Source organism: Aethina tumida, chromosome 1 (genome assembly GCF_024364675.1).
Source record: "Aethina tumida isolate Nest 87 chromosome 1, icAetTumi1.1, whole genome shotgun sequence".
Lineage (NCBI taxonomy): Eukaryota > Metazoa > Arthropoda > Insecta > Coleoptera > Nitidulidae > Aethina > Aethina tumida.
The window spans coordinates 60608439-60630525 of NC_065435.1; the positions used below are offsets into that span (position 1 = coordinate 60608439).

At 31.9% G+C, this 22087-nt stretch overlaps 1 protein-coding gene across 1 annotated transcript; it reads right to left on the reverse strand.

Moving 5' to 3' along the window:
* Positions 1–2036: 2036 nt before the first annotated feature.
* Positions 2037–21285, reverse strand: LOC109597057 (serine proteinase stubble). Its single transcript, XM_049961599.1, has 6 exons — positions 21217–21285; positions 11170–12531; positions 10149–10556; positions 5435–5612; positions 4617–4885; positions 2037–2965 (listed from the first exon to the last, which is right to left on the reverse strand). Exons 1-6 carry the CDS (start codon positions 21272–21274, stop codon positions 2649–2651), a joined length of 2592 nt encoding a protein of 863 aa, XP_049817556.1. The 5' UTR covers positions 21275–21285; the 3' UTR covers positions 2037–2648.
* Between the last annotated feature and the right edge of the window lie 802 nt (positions 21286–22087).

Below are 22087 nucleotides of genomic sequence, written 5' to 3' on the forward strand. Positions count from 1 at the left end.
TCCGTTAATTTAATAAAACGATTACATTAAGTATCTGAAATTCAGATTAAACGTTTTCTATCTAATATTTTAGAAACAGACAATAGAAAAAATAAATCAATATATCCTGACGTAACACCAAAGTCATTTCAGGATGTGATATTCAGCTTGGTCTTTGTTCACATCGCACATTTTATGATGACATTATTCTTTTATAGTGTAATATAAATGTTTCATTGTGGGGTTGAATTATATCTTGGTAGAAGGATGCTTTAATGTAATAATTTAGTATTTAAATATTCTTGAATAATCTCTAAAATATTCAGCGTTTAGAAAAATATCTGAAAAGTACTTTTGTACCCAACGTTCTATTATCTCCGTTATGAGTTCTTAGTATGCGATCGAAAATTACTGACCTGAACAAAATACTTTTTGGGGTATGAATTATCTGTATCATTGTACCACTTTTTTTAACTTTGTAAAAATATCATTAGTTCTTTTATGTTACTAAATTTTAATATTTCAAATTTGAAATTATGACTTGTTTTGTCCATATTTCTATTTAAAATCTTTTTTGGATTAATTCCATCGAGTTGTGTTTGAAAAAGCTTCACCCAGAAATGTGATAATAATCAGATAATTCATTAATCATGTAAATTTAGGTATAGTTATGTTCAATATGTAGAAAAGTGGAACAATTTTGCTAGTAATAATAAAGCATACATCATTTTTGAGGGAGTGGCGCACCCAGAAAGTGCTCATTACCATGATTTATAATCTGAATAAAATTTGCAATCCAAAATCTTTTAATGTAAAAATTACTTTAACATTTCATATTATTTTTAATAATCATTTTATACAGTTATATCGGTCTCTTTAATTAATTTCTGGAAACGCATTAACATAAATAGTTAGCTGCACGTGCTTCCTAGTGGCTCATGTTATAACATTTTAGAGATAAGTAGAATTGATAGTATCCTTGATGAACAAGTACATTTCCCTTATTAATCATATAAGTCAAATTACTAATTGGAAATATTAGAGTATTGAAGTATCTCGAGCACAGCATTATTTCTTCCTCTTTAAAGAATCATTAAATAATTCTCTGCCTTAAATGTAATATGAAAACGGTAATAAACTTGAAAATAATTGTAATCTATTTTTTTATTTATATTTAATTTTTAATTAATTTCTTGTTATCTTTATTTAGAATTAAAAGATTCAATATTTATAACTAATTATATAAACTTCAGAATAATCATCAAAAAATTCTATACATCCTGAAACCGTAATAAATGGTACAGAAATAATATAAAAAAAGACGCTGTCCAATCTCTTGGTCAAGTTTCTGAGCAAACTAGTCATCTTCAAATTAAGAAAAAAAGTAGTTGCAAGGAGAAGATGTAGACTATCGTTATAGTGGAGAAGCTCCTGAAAAAACAATGCTGATCACAATAAAGGGTTAAAATGGTTATGTTAATATCCATTTGATTCAGCTGTAACAGTTTGCCCAGAAACTGTTTCCTCCTTCATAGACGGTTAGCCGACAAGTTAAAGAAACTATTCAGCTGCAAAAAGCACAAGAACCAAAGACTTCTTTCTTTTCGTCAGCAATTACCATGGTCCAATGTAAATGGATTGTAATCATTTTTCTTTTTTGACAAAAAGATTTTTCGGGACCGTATTTCGTATTTATATAAACCTTGAATCCTATTGAAATTTTTTGACGAATAATAAAGGAAATATAATGGTGTCAAATAAAAAAGTCACCATTACTATTTCTGATGTCATAAAGTATTAAGTAATGTTTATGAAAAAGCTCCTAGATTCTTGGTTATGCTACTAAAATATTTAATTTTTGAATCAATTTTATGTATTAAGAAAAAGGAATTATAAGTTAAGAATACTTTATAAAAAATATCGTTTTTATAATATGTTAATTATTGAATTGTCTTTGGAATAAACATTTAAATTAAATTTTTAAAATTGTAGTTATTAGGTGCAGTTTTTCAATTATTTATATAATAATTAAATTCACATGAGTAAAATTTCATACACAAAATTTAAAATAAATATTTATTTTTTACAAAATGTAAGTACACGCACCTGTATATACATACATAAATATAAATAACAATTCATTCGTTCTATATCTTAGCGCTGTCAACAGAAAAAGGTAAAGTACAATGTATACTTTAACTTTACCTATCAATAATTATAATAAATAATTATATGTCTAAAAATATGTGTCTATTTATACAATGGTCCATAAGTTAAATTAATACTATCACTTGTTTCTAATATACAATACATTTTATGATTTTTATAAAAAATATACAATTTATTATTCTTAAATTATGTATTAAATACCTAAGGAATTGATAAATATATAGTATTTGTAGATCACATTAAAAGTAGTGTTTTTTGAGATAATTAGTTTTAGCAGAATTTTTGGTACTTAATAACTAAATAACAATCGAAGTCTTTCGTTGTAGATCATCCACAGACACGGCAATAACTAGTAATATTCCTTTGACCGTGTTTACAAATCAAAAATACAGTCTAGGGAGAAACTCGACTTGAAAATGAGTTTATCATATTAATAGCGGACTGCCACCGTTCCCTCGTTCCATCAACCGCATCTAGTTGAAATGCACTTTCTGTTCCATCTAAAACTGCAAGATCTGGTTAATCCAGTCCCGGAACTCACTGATCCTCGTGTAAACGCCCGGTTGGTTGGGTTCCGCGCACCCGATTCCCCACGAAATGATGCCCGCCAGCAAGAACCTCTTGTCCTCCCGCTGGATCACCATGGGACCCCCGGAATCACCCTCGCAAGAGTCGAAGCCTCCCCGCCGCCAGCCCGCGCAGATGAAAATGTGTGGGATGTGCTCGATGTAGCCGGCCGACCTGTACATCGACTCGCACACGGAGTTGTTGATCACCGGAACGGAGACTTCTTGCAAGACACTAGGAAGGGGACCGTCTAGAAAAATTAAAATACAATTAGCAAATTCGATACACAATCTTCTATGAATAGTTTATTATTATTATTTTCTTTGCCTTTTAAAAAGGAAGCATCTTTGACTCTATACATAGTGTAAAGAAAATACCATTATTACACACAATTTTAATTTGTAACTATAAACGATTTGACAATAACAACTACTGTTGAACATGACAGATGTGTAATATCACAAAATTTGACTCTAAATTTAAGTTCGGAGCAATGGAGCCTTCTAAAAGGAGTGGTACAGTCAAAAAAGAGAATAATACATCAGTGAAAACGAAGGACAAATATGACCAATTACAACATGAGCTGATACAAGAAAATCCGGAACAAAATATTGCGGACATAAAAGATTTTGTAGAAAAAGTTTGGAGGGAATTGAACAGTAAAGATAATCCATTTAAGTTGGACATAAACATTGGAGACATGAAAGATGACCACCTTTTGGAAAAGCAGGCAAAAAGTAGTTGTAGCACAATGTTGAATCGTACGAAGCAAGTAAGCAAGCTTGATGTTAGACCTGGTCCGAGCTCCAAAACAAAATCACTTAAAAGTTTACCCAGGAAGAGTAGTCTTAAACGAAATAAGCCACCCAAGAAGAGTAATACTAAATTGCACAAGTAAAATATTCCCATCCTGAAGTACTTCAATATAAAATTGTATTCAGGTGACCAGCAAGAAGATATCGAACATGGTACTAATCATTGACAGATCACATACGTTTATAACTCATTTTGTATCGTATTTTTCATTTGAATAAACAAAATTACTCATTATATTGACTGTCTTTCAATTTTTAATAGTTTTATTTGCTCAAAAAAGTGAATAACAAGTAATTGAACAGCCAACATAAAATTACTCCACATTTTCAAGTTATTTAAATATACCCTATCAGAAAATAAATATTACATAACCTCCAGGGAAATCTTTAGAAGATGAAACTACGTGACATGAATACTTAATCAAAAACCGTTTGAGCTGGCCTTTAAATTGCACTTTTAATGTCGTATTTTACAAATAATAATAAATTATTAATAACGGTGCCACGTATACATTTAAATATGTTATTCGCGGATAACCATAAACAAAGTTATTGCTCGAATAAACAATTTCCCTCGAATGTGCAGATGTGTGAATTTGCATAAGTTGCGGCAATATACACATGGAAATTTACCTCGAATCTTCAAACGGATTCGTGTAAGCTCGCTCTAAATAATTTATGTGAAACTTGCAACATTTATGCTGTAAGAGTTGGTAAATGCAATTTGAAAGGTTCTCGTGTAACAGACAAGGAGTTCTTATACTAAGAGAAGAATTGAAGGAGGATTTGTTCTGAAAATAAAAATCTGCATGTATCATATTTTATATCGTTGGCTCTTTTAGACATATTTCACATTTTACACTCAATTTTACTTTTTTAATGGAAAACATGAGTTGGCACTTAAATTTGCCTACATGACAAAAATGACCATATTTTCTTGAATTCAAAGAAAAAAATTGTTTCTTTTCAATTAAAATTGAATAAACTAAACGAATATAAAGATACTTGTTACCTTCAGTTATGTGTTAATTTCAAAATTTACCTAAAATTATTTTTTCTTAAACAACATTCCTTTCCATTATTTACCTTCGTATAACCTCCCCCAACCTGTCACGTAAGCAGTCCTTCCGACAAAGTTCTCATCAGTTTGTGGAACACAAACCGGAAGGATGTTAGGTTGGAATGTGACTGGCTCGTAGAACCGCAGCAACGCCAAATCATATTCGAACGTCCTGGGATCGAATTGTGGATGCGATGCGACAATTTGCACCCTCCTCTCCTGATGCAAATAGGGTTCGCTTTCAGTCGAAAGATCATGCTCTCCCAATCTCAAGAGTAAATCGCTCGGTGGTACGCTAAAAAATGAAACAAAAATTCTTTAATCTATTGAGTATAATGTAGAAAAAGATCTCAAATTCAAATCCTTTGCTGAGCGCGAGTTTTACTCAATGCGCCCACACGAAGTAGGTTACTGGGTTAGCATTGTTCAATCGATACTGCAATTAGTTCAAGTGTACGCTGTCGAAAGCTGCACAAAATTCACGTGTCGTATCGGTACATTTGGTTACAAGTAATTTATTATTGACGTGGTGAATTGCACATTACTAATGCAAAAGGCATGCCAAATTCCCGATGGAGCTTAATTTATTAATAGGTAGAAAAATTGAAAAACGAATCTCGCAAACCTTCACGCTCCTGGTGTTGTTAATAAATAAAAGAAAATTTCAAGTTCAAGAAGCCTCTTCCAAAATATATTAAAAATTCATCTACACTTAGAGAGGGATATCTTTGTACAATACACAACAACTTATTATTATTTATCACATCCAAACCACATGTAACATTGGAGGAAAAGTGATTCTTAATTATAATTTGAATCAACTAATGGTAGTACTTTAACTTACGTGTCGACACAATGCGCAGCAGTGATGGCCCAGTTCTCATTAAGGAGCGCAGCTCCGCACTTATGGAGGTAAGTGGAGGTTCTCCATTGACGCAACGACACTTGCCATGGCCACTTCCCAAACGATGATTTCTCACCACCGACAATCCTGGCTTCTGGATACATCCGTCTACCGCACACTGTTGCCAACAGAAGAGCAGAACTCACGTTTAACATCATCATTTTCAATGTTTTTATGAAACAACGTCCGGGAAAATCGTATTCGTGCATCGACGGTGAAACGTCACGTGTTAAGTTAATTTGAGTTTATTCATGTTGGTGCTGCAAGAGATTAAGTTTCAAGGAGAGACTGTTAAAGGTGGTCTCTGAGGAGGGAATGTGTAATTTAAGGGTGACAAAGGTGTTGTTTAGGGTTAGCGTAATAACCTGCATTTCGTTCGTTCCAGTTTCCGCTGTTATTATGTTTTGAAAATTTAAAAATATTGCCCGTGTGCTGCAAGATACTAATTACCAAAGTTAACATTCTACTATTTTATTAAATTAGAAGTAACAGGAATTCCAACGGTGCAGTTTAAATCCAGAAAATGGATATCTTTTTTCACTTAATTAATTTCTGTAATAATGTGCACACAGTCTTCAGACACAACGGTCCATCTAAACTTTAAAATTGTTGTATGATTTCAAGAGAGCAGGACTAAAAACTAAATTATTTATTTATATCATCATTTAATCAAACACCGAACATGAAAACATCCCTTACACCTAGGGGAAGTGTTTTTACGTGCTCCAAGTACACAAACTTGAACGTATTTATATAAACTACATTTTTAATTTATATGGAAAAGATTCTAAGGACTTTTCAGTAAAATCCCTGATAACAAAGTTACGGGGCTTCGAAGTTTGTTTTCATGGCACATTTATCGCTACGGTAAACGTAACTAATAGCATGCCTTGCAACGAAAAATAAGCTGAAAGAATGTAAACAATCTTTAAAACACCATTAAGAGAAGAGCGTTGTTGGCACAACACACAAAGAAGTTACTATAAATGATCGATAAAAAAACAATTTAAAGTCTTTCAAAAAAGGAACTATTTAATTATTTATTATCAATTACGAACATCCAATAAAGATAAAGTGTTAATTAGTATCGCGTTTAACATTTCGTTAAAACATAGGAACTGCTGATTAGGTTGTGCTTTTATTAAAATAATTTGCATAGACGATAAATTTTCTCGCCTTTCTTCAAAGTGACTCGTGTTTTGCAACGTAATTTAATAAAACTAGTTTAGAAGTATTGTAAGACACATTGTCGTTACGGAGAATGTATGTAATGTAGTTAAAACGCTTTGCGAACGAATAATGTTCACGTTACCATAAACGAACAAAGAACCAAACTCTTGTGAAAAAGTTCACAGATCACATCACTCATCCCGAACATCCTGACACAAAAATAACACACATTAACATCAACATGGAGAAAATCGCACAAAAGAGTACCGGAGTGGACGCAAGGATCTAAGTGCAAACTCGTTCTGGGTGGGTATTGTTTTATTTTTCGTGTTCCGAGGTTATGTTATAGACCAGCCAATGATCGAATATTTACCTTGAAAAAGTTCAAGAACCATCCGCGAGACTGATTTTTCGTGTGTCCATCGCTAATGGGTTTTTACCGTCAGATTACGGTGCTTGATGGATAAAGAAATAAATAATGCGATGCAGGGTCCACAAACACTAATCCACTGCATTGAAATCGTACCGTTTCTTTTGGGCAATTAGCACTACGAGAAGTACCGAGTGCAAGACAATCGTATTCAGCTGTTGCGCTTGTTTAATAAGAAATTAACGAATTATTATAGGATGAGAAGAAATGTTATGTATTTATTTGTACAAGCAACTTTTTTAATTTTTCAAAACAATATAGTTCTATTGTTCTTTTATTATTGAGGGTACTTTATATAAAATTAATTGTACACAATTACAATGATCACAAAAGTGACTACGATGTACGCAGCAAATCACATTTTGTTTTTAACATCTTTTGTGTACTAAGATTATAATAAATTTTTACTATACAATAAATAAATTTAAAAATTTCTTTATTAATTAAGCTTATTTTTATTTATTTTTATGTTATTAACAAGCATAAATATAAAATTTAAATACTTATTTCTGTATATTTGCTGAAAGTTTAGTAATAGATAAGAGACGCATTTAAAGAAATTTTATTAATGATTGTAATTAATGACAAAGTACAATAGAAAGTATCAGTTTAATTTTTTATTACTTCATAATATAATAATTAATTTAATCATTTAGTTATCATCATTAAAATGATATTAGATTTGTACTACTTCTAGTTCTATTCTTAAAATAAACAATTCAACGATTTTCTAGAATAACATATTTATATTAAATTTAAATTATGTGTTTTTATATTTTCTTGCCATGTGACATCTTTGGTTTTCTTAGTGCGATAGAAAGATGAACTATAAGAGTATTTAAAATCTTTTGTGTACAAAGATCAATTTTATTATAAAATAAATAAATTTAAAATATTCTTTAATTAATTTTTATTATTCATAAATTATTAACAAGCATAATAGCATCATTAAAATGATATTAGATTAGTACTGCTTCAAGTTTTATTTTTCAAATAAGTAGTTTATCAATTTTTTTGAATAAAACATTTAAATTAAATTGAGTTTTTATATTTTCTGGGACAAGTGATGTCTTTGGTTTTCATCGTTCAACAACATCCCCAAGCAAACAGCACGAAACAACACCAGAAACACCAGAAAGATGTAGTATAGGAGTTTTAAAATCTTTTATGTAGTAAAAAAAATTTAAAACAAATTAATTTAAAATGTTCTTTACTTAATTAAGCTTATTATTATTTATTTATATATTATTAACAACCATACATATAAAATTTGAATATTTAAAGTTGACATTAAATTATTAGTATAATGTTGGATAATTTGTATTTATTTAAAGGAATTTTATCAATTATTGTAATTAAAAACAATGTGCAATAGAAAGTATCAGTCTAAATTTTAATTTAAAATTAATTCACAATATAATTATTAATTTAACCATTTAGTTATCACTATTAAAATGATATTAGATTTGTACTACTTCTAGTACTATTCTTCAAATAAGCAAATCATCAATTTTTTGGAATAAAATATTTATATTAAAATTAAATTATGTTTTTATATTTTCTTAGCGAAGTGATGTCTTTGGTTTTAGGTTTAGGTAGACAGAGTCTCAGAGCAAATAGTTCGAAATCAACATCAGAAACGTAAAGCATAGGATTTTTTAAATTATTTTGTGTACTAAGAAAAATTTTTATTATATAATAAATAAATTTAAATCTAACAAGCATACATAATATATTTGAATATTTAGAGTTTCCAGTAAATTATTAATTTAATTTTGTCCAATTTGTGTTTATTTAAATAATTATTTTTATATATGTTATTTGCTGAATAGTATAGTAATAAGATACTCAATTAAAAGAATTTTATCAATTATTATAATTAATGACAATGTTCAACAGAAAAGTTTTCATTTAAAATTAATTCAAAATATAATAATTATTTTTAACAGTTATCATCATTAAAATGATATTAAATTTGTACTACTCCTAGTTCTATTCTTCAAATAAGCAATTTATTGATTTTCAGGAATAAAATATTTATATTAAAATTTAATTATCTGTTCTCATATTTTCTTGGCCAAGTGATGTCTTTGGTTTTCTTCTTTTAAATATTTAAAGTTTCCAGTAAATTATTAGTTTTATTTTGTTTAATTAGTATTCATTTAAATAATTATTTTTATATATTTGCTGAATAGTATGGAAATAGAGAAGAAATTCGTTTAAAGGAATTTAATCAATTATTCTAAATACTGACAACGTACAATAATAATTATAATTTTTAATTTATAATTAATACATAAAGTAATAATTAATTTAACAATTAATAGATATTATTATTAAAATGATATTAGATTTGTACTACTCCTAGTTCTATTATTCAAATAAACAATTCATCGATTTTCTGGAATAAAATATTTATATTAAATTTAAATTGTGTTTGTGCATGTGACATCTTTGGTTTTCGTCGTGCGACAAAATCCCAGAGCAAACAGCCCGAAACCACCAAGATGAAGCAGAGACGGCCTTCATGCCCAATGAATCCACAGAAAATTTTACTCTCGGCAGACGTTTTAATGACTGTCTATATTTAGAAAGCTCGAGGACTAAGTACGCTCAAGTATCTCAGCAGTGAGTTTGTTACACTTATACTCTTTCCGTGTAAGAAGAAAACGATGTGTCGGATAGCACAAACGAAACGAAAACTATGTTTTACTTCATTTGGTATCCAAATTACATAACATATCTGGTATTATTGGATTTAAGTTAACAACTATTTTAGTTAGGGTATAAATTGTAAATTTCATACTTCAGGTGTTGTTCATATTCCATAACCACGCTTCATAACAGTAATTAACCAGTGTGGTTCTGGTGGTACTAGAAATGAACCCCAACAAAACGTTTCAGGTGACTTATAATTCAGTTAATTAAAATGACTGTCTGGTCAGACTACAGTAAAGGGCATTCACGCTAACTACACTGGTTTCCACGTTTCTTGTCGAATACGATTTTCCTTTTTGCTGGCGCGGTTGCGACAGTTTTACAGTTAAAACTCACCGTCTGTGAAATCGCTCATGTTGACCGGTCTGATTTCCGGCAAGGACGTTGTACCCACGTTCTGCGTTACTGAACCCATCGTCGAAGTCGTCTCCGGCATCCTCTCCGTGGAGGTTACGTTCGTTGTCGCAGTTGTGAAGAAGGTCGCAAGGGGCAAATCTGTTGTGGACGTTTGCAGGGGGATGTAGGTTATTGACGGCTTCGTCGCCTCGATTGTGGAAGCGGCGGGAGATGGTTGGGTCGAAGGTGTGGTTGATGGCGGAACGGAATCCGTACTTTTGGGTGTTGTGGTGATCATGGTCGGCATTACGGAGGACGTTTCAGCTGGAGGGGGACTGTTTGTTACAGGAGAAACGCTGGGCAAAAGTACCCATCCATCCGGGGTGGTTATTGGCACCCAGTCTTCAGCTGCAAATAGTGAAACAAATCAATTAATTGAGTAATTAAGGTTACAATAATTTAAAAACAAGAATAATTAATTCTTTTTTCTTTTTAAATAAGGTCTACTAAATGGTCAAAATTAATAAGGATACTTTATGTGATTTTGAATGACTAAAGTATTTAAATATTTAAGCATAAAATTTATCATCAATATGAGGTAGATCTGATATTGTAAGGAAACATCAGTATTGATGAATGTTATAACATTTACCTCATTTATTTGACTTCTATAACAAAAAATAAATTCGAATTGAACCAAATGTCATTATTTTCCGGATACAATTACATTTTTCACCGAACAGATTCCATCGGTTCTTAATTTACCAACGTTAAGCCGTTTCTGCGACCTACATAGGATTAAATTACATTGTTCAATAAAAAAGCGCTCGTTAAACGAATTGCGGATTCATTGCGTTCATTAATTTCATTAGGTAAGTGGATCAAAAAAGTGCGTTGCAATTGAGGTCCGGCGCCAAATAACAGGAACTCCGAACGTCTAATCGCTATCTAATTAATCGGTTTTACCGTTTCACGCATTTTTATTATTGCGTTATGATTGAACGTAATAAAAAATACTCACGTAGTGTTGTTGAATTGCTGGCAACACTCTCCACCGGTGCCGTGGTGAAATTCTTTTTGTCATCGTTTACCGTCCAGGTGACCAACGAGGGTTTGGTTGTTGATTTTTCCGTTGTCGTTGTTGCCGCTGCAACGGGTTTAACAGATTCTATCTCGTTCGTGGCGGGATTACCATTCACCGACTCTAAAATCGAAGAGATATTCAATTTTGTGTGAACATCATTGGATTGAGTTGTGGAAATTGTTGTGGGAGCTTGCGTTATTTTGGGCTTTGTTGTTGGCGCAGCAGTCTTTGGAGTCGTCGTTGTTACTCTCGTTGTAGTTTTCGTTGTCGTTTTTATTGTGGTTGGCACAGTTGATTGTGGAACTTTCGTTACCACCTTCCTCGTGGGTTTCGTTGTAACTACAGGTTTCTTTGTTGTGGGTTTCGTTGTGACTTTAGCTGGCACTGTGGGCTTCTGGGTAACAGGCTTTCTCGTAGTTGTGATGTTCGGTTTGGCTGTAGTTTTTGTGGGCTTTGTTATCTTCACAGGTTTTGTGGTCGTCGTTGGTTTCGGCCTTGCTGTTGGTTTGGTAACAGGTTTGGAGGCGTTGACAGGCTTTGCAGCGCTCACAGGCTTTGTGGTACTAACAGGTTTAGTAGTGCTAACAGGTTTTGTGGTGCTGATCGGTTTAACACTACTACTAGGCTTAGTAGTAGTAATAGGTTTCGAAACATTTACTGGTTTGCTTGGTCTTACAGGTTTCTGTGTGGTTTTTATAGGAGCTTTGGTGGTTGGTTTCGTTGGGGCAGTTGTTGTTAGCTTGATTGTCGTTTCAGTGGATGGACTACCATTAACGGATTGGAATGTTTGTAATTTTTCTATAACCTGAGTGACTGGGGCTACAGTGGGAACGGTCGTTTTCTCAGTTGTTGTTCTCGGCTCATTCGTTGTTAATTTGGGTTTCATTGTTGTTGTCATAGGCTGATCAGTCGTTGTAACCGTCGTATTCGAAATACTCTGAATAGTTGTAACACTCGATTCACTTACATTCTTATTGACCCCTAAATTACTAATAATATTCACTATATCCCCACTGGTGGGCATAATAGTACTCAAAGTAGTTAGAGATGTAGTCGTTGTACTGCTCAATCTGTTAGGGGGCACCCGAGAGGGGATAATATCGGACTCGATGGTGTTCTCGATAATATCATGACTGGGTTCAATGTGACAACAGGAACCAAAGTAGAACCTGTCTATGCAGGTGCCCAGGTGAGTGCCATTGGCTTTTAGACAATCTATGGCGAACATGCAGACTCCACTTTGGTTGTTCTTTCTGGATATGCACGGCAGGTTTCTGATGTTCCTCCCCGTCGTGGCACCTAAAAAACAACAAAATTCTTGTAAATTTCTGTCTCTCTTATGCATATTTAGTTCTGTCACACAATACGAGAACATATTTTGAGGTTAATTACAAAAGTAATACTCCATAAAACCAAATTGAATTTAAAATTGGTTTTCCGTTTTCCCCTCCCAAAAAACCGTATAACCAAATAAAAGAGAAGCGGACAATTTGTAAAAAGTTGTACTTCCAGTGGGCCAAGGTAACGGGACCAATGACGTCAAGGCTCAGAAAGAGACAGTCCCAACGCTGGTCGTATTTGTGAGGAATGCGTGTTGTCTCACCGTTATGCCTATACCTACATAAAACTGAATCTTCACGGATCTAAATAGTTAATACGACTTGGAAGCTGAGGATTTGTGACGAAATGTGTCGACGAATTATCCAGGAAACTTTAATGACTATTAAAGCTGAAAAAGATTATTTTTCTTTACCGAGACAAATGTCTCGGGATCGGAAAAGATAATTCGCAGCCTGAAAATATTTCCGTGCGTTCCGAACTGAAATGTAATAAGTTTAAATCTCAATATACTTAAATTTAATTGGAAAAGTTTCAATGTTCCAGCTTTAAATTTCCGATAACAACTCGTCTCAAGTTTCAAGTTCACGGCCAAAAAGTGGTTATCATTGTCTCTGGCCGTGGCTTGCATAAACATGCTTCTTGTTTTGCATTTTTACAAGGAAAGGGGCTTGTCGTACTTTTGAAATTGTAAAGCACGTTAAAAAATTGAAAAGATGGATTGGTTTAAAAGCATTTAAACACAATAGAACAATAACTAAGTAATGCATAAAAGAACAGTGCCATGAAATCAAAAATGGCATAACACTGCATTAAAATTTCCGAAGAGATGTAAAGCTGCCACGCGACCAGAATGGACAATAACTGTGTCATAACAAAACAATAACAAACGCTGCCTTGATCCTGATATTCAAATGTAAGGTCGAGGTGACCAACTCGACACACACACACACAACACTTAAGTCAATTTATCGTATGTATAAGTATGTCTATGTGTGTGTATTTATGTGCACAATACCGCTAACCCACACCCACTGTGAGTCATTTTTAGTGAAGAAAACGAGACGAGCATTCTTCCTATGGGTTATACCCCGCAATGGTAACACTGACCTACTGACGACTGTCACAAACGCGTTTTACTTTTTTTGCGAAAAATTACAATATCTTATCCTATACGGACAAACTAGTTTAGTTACTCGAGAAATTTTTGAGGCACTGAATCAGATTATGCCCGTTTATAAAAGACGCTAATTGTGCTAAACAGATTATAATCTCGTTTTTTTTTGCGGCATTGTTAAGAGCTAATGTCGCGTATAAAATTCTTTTGAAAAATTTCAATTGACTGTTGTTTAGTCATCGGATTTTGTGATGACCGTCGTAACGGAACTCTGTGACATACTTTGAGAGATTTTATGAGCACATTATATAACATCAACATGCACCTTAGGGCATTAGAAGAAAATATTGTATAATACGAGTTTGTCTAATAACCGTAATTGGTGTTAAATCATTGGATGAAGTGGGTCGATGTGGAATTCCAAGCATTATTGGACCGATTAAGAAGAGATTTGCAATTTTAAGATACTCACACAAAACGAAGACATGCCGTGCGAAATTTCTCGTCAATATCCATATTGTGATGATCTAGATATTATCGTTTTAATAAATTTTATTCGCCTTATTACGATTACTGTATTAAAGTTGTTTTGTATTTCAATCCACTTTCTTTTTTCTTTTCGAACGGTACTTTGTCGCTTTGTGTATCAAGACTCATTATGTATTAGTAGAATGAATATTTTATTTTGGTTTTCAGGTTTTTTACACGATTGTGGTCAATTGTGTGAAATAAACGATCGTTAACGACTTTTTTAAATGGTTGCAAAATGGTACAAACATAATTAAAAAGGAGGTTTCTTATTTCTATAAATTATAACTATAATTAAATACGGTTAAGTTAATTAGCAATACGTTTCATGCTCATTATAAAGTTTGTTTTTCATCGATTTATTTTAAATTTATTAATTTCAACTAATGTCAGGAAGTTGAAGTATTTCAATGAAAATGTATTAAATACTATTCTTGGGAAAATTGTTTTTCTACAGCCTATTTCTGCCAGTATATCCTTAGAATAAAGTTAAACTTACTTAATGTAAAAAAATACAATAATAGATTAATAAGCATATAAAATTGTGATACCTACGAATTTAAACTTTCTCATTTGTCAAATTATACTGACTGACTCACTGTTCCTAAAATGTAAGACCTCGATCTACATCCTCATTCTTTTACTTTCCCAAACAATTACACCCACGAAAAAATAAAAAAAATCCTTTCCGAACTTGTTAAATGTATCACCCCAATTTACTAGATGACATAATAACAAAATCCCCTTTCCACACATCGAAATGGAGAAAATTTCTCTAGATCAGGCCACACACGAACGAAAAGTTAATGATAGCTCAATCCTTGTAAAATCTAGAAGTGTCAGTCAATGAAACGTGTACTGAAATCTGAAATACCGTTTCATAAAACATTTCGGACCATCTGACCTGTGATGTAATTTATTTCCGTGCAATTTTAACGTCAACTCGATCAATTCCCGCCCTTTTATCTCGCTTCCAAACTGTAAGAACACAAACAATTTCCTCGTACCGAATATTGGACAATGGGGCTAATTTATTTTACACCCCTACGTGATTTGGATAACAACGTTGCTGTTGATCCAATACAATCCTGAGATAAAACTGCAAATTGTTTCTATTATTAAAAAAATTATTATTAAAAAAAGCAATTTCAAATAATATATTTGCCACGGTATCTAAATATTGCATTATGTGGGATAATTTTTTTTTGTGTGGCAAAAACGAGGTACGAACTTAATGAACAGGAAAAATACAATTACCGTCTGTCGGTGTGTTTTATAGGCCGCATTCTATAATGCCGTTTCCGATTAGTTACATGTGAATGTGTAAAACAATTTGTCCTAGAAATGGTCAATCATCTATATAATAGTATAAATGGGATGAAATATATGTGAACTACAAAAATAAAGTCTTAAAGAAAGACGTAATATTTTGTTTACTTTTGTTTAATGTTAATGCATTTATTAATATTCATAGAGAACGCCGTTAAACTGACCCAGGCATCAATTCTCAGTTCCCTGGCGTTTTAAAACTGAATTGTGTGTTGTAATAATGTTAATTTTTATGAAAAAATATTAAACAATCAATAAAAAGTGAGGAATATTCCGAATAAGAATTTTTTGACTTAAAATTTCTTCAGAAAATACAATAACAATCTTAAATAAACTTGTTGTATTATCTTTCTCGTTCATTCACCGTTGATAATAAAAACATATCTCTACGTTATTTTTCATTCTTTTTATTTGCTTTCTGGTTAGACGCTGGTTTTAGATAAAAATAATAACCAATTCGATTCCTATCACAGTAAAATCACTTAAATATAGAAATATTTCCTGTCTTTAATTATAATTAGAAAAAACGTGCCTTCGGCAGATGAAACGATAAGACGAAGAGCTTAAATGGATAGAAATCAAATGCGAGGTCGTTGTAATTGGCAATTATAAGTATAATTAGCGAATATAAACAATGCAAGTCTGGTGTTTTATATCTGTCGGTGATCTGGCGTTTATCGTGAGCATTTCTGCTCTGCCAGTTTTGATTGTGTTCGTAAGTCTTCGTAATGAGCATTAAGAGGAGCCATTCTTCGTGCCATCGTGGTATATAATCGTTCTTCAAGTTATTTATGAGAGCCCGTAGGAAAATTCCTAAAACCTTCAAAGGATTTTTTTGCAAACAATAGAAAAAATGGAAAAGAAACCGGATAAATTATTCATGATTAACTATGAACGGTAACGTTTTCTTAAAGTCGGCATCAGATAGAAAAAATGAAGACAAAGCGTGGAAATTAGATTTTCCAGCGTAATTTCAATATGAACGACAAAATGTAATTGCATTTTCCTCAAACAAAATAGATTGGATTTTCTCTGCGTCGACGCTTGCATTTGTTCTTTGTTCGTGCCGTCGTCAATCTGATATTTGTGTGCAAAATGTAGAAAAGTGGTTCTCCCTTCCGTAAACTGACTCGGAAATTATTGTAAAAAAATAATATATACATATATATATATATATATATATATATATATATATATATATATATATATATATATATATATATATTCAAAATATATTTTGCATTTTAGACTGTCGTTTATTGAAGCACGTTGAAGTTGAAGCTATATAGCTTGTGATAACCTATTTTTAGGAGGTAATCATGAAATCATTTCAGCAAGCAGTTTGCAAGCAGCCATCATAAAATTTTATGATAATAGAACGTATTGTTACATTTGGTAGGTGGGTTTACGCCATCGGGGCATCCCAAAATATAAAAAATAATGAGGTAATGCGGTCTGTTATTGGTTTATAAAAAAGTAGCAAATTTAGGTCAAATATTACCGAATATGTGGAAAATACTACAAATTGTAGTACTGTGTTTACATTTACAGATTTTGAAAACAAAATTATATTGTTACTTTCATAATATTTCCTTTTTGACACTTTTTTCTGTCATATTTTGGTTAATTATAAATGGCCATAGATAAACTAGTTTAGCTCTAGAGAAACTTTTAAATTTCCATTCAGGGTATTTTTCTTAATTTTAAGTTTAAACAGGTTTAAAAATTGTATAACTACTCTTGTGGTTTAAATTAAATACTTTAAGAACTAACTTTGCCTGTGTACAAACATTTTGTTCCCCAAGTATACAAGGAATTACACATCAAAGTTTAGCCGCACTTAATTATCTTAATTATGCTGCAGTAGACTCAACCTTGTACATAAAAATAATGTTCATGAGAAAACTTTGTTCCACATAACATGCAATGCAATATTTAATAAAAATTTGTGATACAATATTAATGTACCAAATTAGCATAATATTATAATGTTAAAAAATATACTATATATTTTAGAATCGTTCGTATTTGTGCTCTTAAATATTGTACGCGGTTTCAGAATCCATTGAGAAGGTCCCGAGACCAATAATAAAATAAAGGCGAGATCCAGTTTAGATTGGAGCCCGTTCTTTGTGCGAGACCGCAGCAAATTAGAGTTAGAGTGCTACAATTAAAGCAACATTTCTTTGTGTGGCCGGTCGGCATTCAATGGTCGGCCATCGACTGTTTTTTTTTTCTGTCATACGGTCCAATAGAAAATGTGCTTTGGCTGTGCGTTTTGAGCTAGAGGAATCGGTTTGTTTCACTTGTGAAATTCTTATTAGATTATGCAAGCTGTGGAGTTAAGATGCGAGATAAAATTTTTGTCACGACTTACGAACAAAGCACGGTTCCTTCCATAAAATATTAATATCGAAGACAGTATGAATATTGTATTAGGCACAGGAAGTTTGCGTTTGTCAGACTAACATCGCCAGTGATAATCTCTCTGTGGTTCTGTTATGGCTAATTAGTAGTTTATTTAATTTAAACTCTACATTTATCTGCTCTTTTGCACCACATACTTTTTTATTTTATTTTAAAATTGTTTAAGATTTCTTACAATCTGTTTGTTCATAATTTATGAAATTTAACTTACATATACACACAAATATAATATATTTCTTATTACGTAACATATAATTGAATTTTTCAAGATCAGTTTATTTACTTTGACGTTCGACATTATTACACAATTTGTTCTCCCGCGTAATGTCAATTGTTTACTCTGTCAAAACTGTTTGTAACCTTAGTAACTAGAAATATTATTATACATATCTTTTCTTCCGAATAAGTTTTTTTTAAAAAAGATAATTGAATTTTTATACAAAACTAGTTTGTGGAAGTGTCACAAACCTCAATATAAATTTAATTACCTTACTTAAATGAGTTTGACGAACTCTCCATAAATCTTCGAGTCTCATCCACAGAAACCACTTTTCCGTTTGGAGCTGTTATTTAGTTTTATCCTCGATAAATTGTTGGCAAAAATCCAAAAGTGGTTGACAATAATAAGAGTTGGCATGTTACTAGTTAAAATCAAATTAACAATGTAGTAAATGTAATTTTGACAAGAAATCCAATAAAATGTCTTTTTAATGTACTTTATGACCGGAATTTACCTACATGAAAAACAAAATCCGGGAGAATGTTTTGGTAAGACAAATTGATGGAACACTTGCCAGGATTTTAATTCTAAAAAGTCGTGTAAAGAGGAAATTGAACATGACATAAAATGTCATATTAATCAACTCAGAATTTTTAGCAAGAAAAATATCTTGTGCTTATGAATATTCAAAAATTGATTTGAAAAAAGTAAAAGTAGTGCGTATTTAATATTTTTAACACAGACAACAAATCACATCAAAAATAGTTGACAAATGGTATGTCATTCATTGAGACAAACATTGAGCAATAGGTAAATAGAATTATTTTATTTTGAATAAAAGAAACTTTCTAAAAATAATATAACAACTCTAATTGGGACCTAATAATAAAAGACAGCAAAAGAACTAAAGAAATAAAATTGAGTACTGTTTGACATATGCTGTCATTCCATCTCGTAAAAGTTTTCCTAAAACACGAAGAGCTTAGAAATATTAAAGTAATGTTGATGCTACTGACATGATCACGAGAATTTTAAGTTTGACAAGGAATTAACTGGTACTGTTTAAATAAAACTATTGAATCAATTGGAACCAAAAGTTTCAAAAAATTTAGGTTATGTTATAAGTTACGTGTTAATGAAATTACCGGGAAAATAATAGAGAGATAGATAGAGGAAACTGATTTTTAATATATTTCATTTTACTTACCTTGTTCACAACTAATTTGCTTATTCAAATAAACGTATTATATAAAAAAATACAAACGAATTTAATATGGAGATATTCTTAAAAACATACATTATGCACGTGGGATTATGCTGATGAGTATGATATATTATAGTCTCACCATTTCCTGAGACGTCTTGCATGCTTTTCGCAACAAAATTCTCTCTCAAAACGAACACCTTCCGAAAGCTCCTTCATCATCGTTGGTCGCTTATGTTTCTTCATATTTTCTAATGCCGCCGAAGAATCTCTCCTTAACTTGTTGGCGGTGTAGTTTCTCACTTCTTCCTTTTTATAGAGCAGATCGAACAGCTTGAACTTACAGTTGCCGTTCGTGGTGGTCGGTTGGATTTCCGTCAGCTTCCTCATGTAGTGGTACTCGGCTTCTTTATTCATCTGTTGCAGCCAATCTTTGCCGGAGTGTTCAACAAGCATTCTTTGAATACCTTCGGGCGAAGCGATTGTTGATGTCGTAGAATTATCGTTATCTTTTTTACCGGATTCCGAATTCCGAGGACGTGCCATTGAAGGTGGAGCAGACTTCGTTCTTGACCAATCTCGCATGCAAGACGAATGGATTTGTCTCAGGAAATGCATCCTGACTGCTCGGAATCGGACCGGTGTTTATTAAAATTTTTCTCTAAATTTTGCTGTGTTCAACCAGAACAAACTATTATCTAATACTGATTCGTTTACGAGTTACCTTAACAACTAATTTCGGTTTGATTACACTACAGTCACATGTTTATAAAAATGACTGTCTAAAATGGGTTACCGAATTTTTATACATTAATTAATGAAAAAAATGAATGTTATATAAATTATTATAATAAAAGAATTTGAAATAATTAAAATATATAATATAATGTACCTGACAAGTAGCCAACACATTTTTAAAGATATATCATTTCAACACATTCAGGACATCAAATGTTTACTCGAGTTTATAGGTCAACGTTTGTTGGAATTATTTCCTGACGTTTCGCTAGTACGAGTGACCATCATCTTCAGAGGTCTGATTTGGTTCGTGTGTCTTTGACAAAACAAAACTAAACTCGAACAAACATAGATATATAAATATATATTATTATTAATTTGGTGGTTTTAATGAGCAGGAACACCAGACACAGCTTCAGTTCGGCTATGGGAGGTAATAAAAAAACAAAAATTGTCATCCTGTTACGCTTAAATATATTCTTTCAACGTCTAAAAGACATAATATGAGAAGCATCAGTGAAAATAAGAATAAAATTAAATATTAATATTATTCAAATGTCATAAATTATGCCCAGCTCTTAATCTTTTATTTACCCTATTCAGACCAACCTCCAATTTTCTGGGGATATGCATAATTTAGATACACGTTGATGTGATCTTAGGCAGAATATAGGTAACCGTAATTTTTCTGTGCTCATTCTGGTTAAGTAAATTAACTCATATTGCAGAAGGATTGTCCGTGAATTAATTAGATGTTATAAAAATAATTATTTTAAATGCCTGGTCCTGGCATATTGAACATACATATAATGAAGACCATTTCTTGCTTGTTTACTAGACATTTTTAGCAAGTTTAATTAACCATAACTCGGAAGAAGATCCAGTGCCACCGTATGTTTTAAAGTTAATTAATTACTTAATTTTGGACTGTAATATTCTAGTTAGACGCACGTAAATAAACTAGAACTAAGTAAATATATAAATAGTACTCTGATACGTTGTTAAGAGCAAAAATTTAATAGCAATTTTTATTTTATACACGCATGTACCACAACATGATTTAAATGATAATTGAAATCTTACCTATATTGGCAGTAATGTAGGCTGGTTGCATGTTATACACAGGCGATGAAGAACACATCTCCAATAGGAATGTTGCTAAAGTAACAAACGTCAACATCTGAAACAATAACAAAAAAATATATAAGAATTGGTTGATCAAAAACATGTTTGAGCATTAAAAAAAGTGAAACCGTCGCAAAAGAACTAAGCAAATCCCAGACAGATGTTAGCATGGCTTCTTGTTTAATGATTGTGCAAGAAGAAGCCATTGATCCATAGGAAGGTCACTGACAGTGCTACGAACATCACGCCTAATTACACCTTTTGCACAATTACTGGCCGCTTCTACACTTCTTCATTTCTTCACTAATCTCAGCTGTTCAACGGTCAATGTTCTAACCTTACAAAGTATATTAATCAGTATTTATTACTCATATATCAAGGTTTTAAATTATTAATATATGGCGTTTTCTTTTTTGCTTTTGGTAGGTATACAACAGACTTTAGGTACTCGGGCACTGCCAAGTAAAAAATAATGTTACGATACTAATATGTCACCAATTGGTTTGATTTAATTGAATTAATATCAAAATAGCTTGTTAATTTAGTCTATTTCGTTTTAGTTAAATTTTAACTTGTCTGTAAACAAGAAATTACATTATCATCCGTAATTTTAGATACGTTTATCAAAGATTGAGAACGTATAGTCACGAAAGTGGTAAAGGATAGTGTAGCTAACCCTCAATGAGTTACTTCAAATGTTTTTCTAACTGATCCTCTGTTGATGTAGATTTAAGATCTTAAGATCGAAACAAATAAATTACCATATTGGTAAGAACAGCACGCTTATTAACTTGACCAACAGATGTGCGAAGACTTTCAAAACACATCA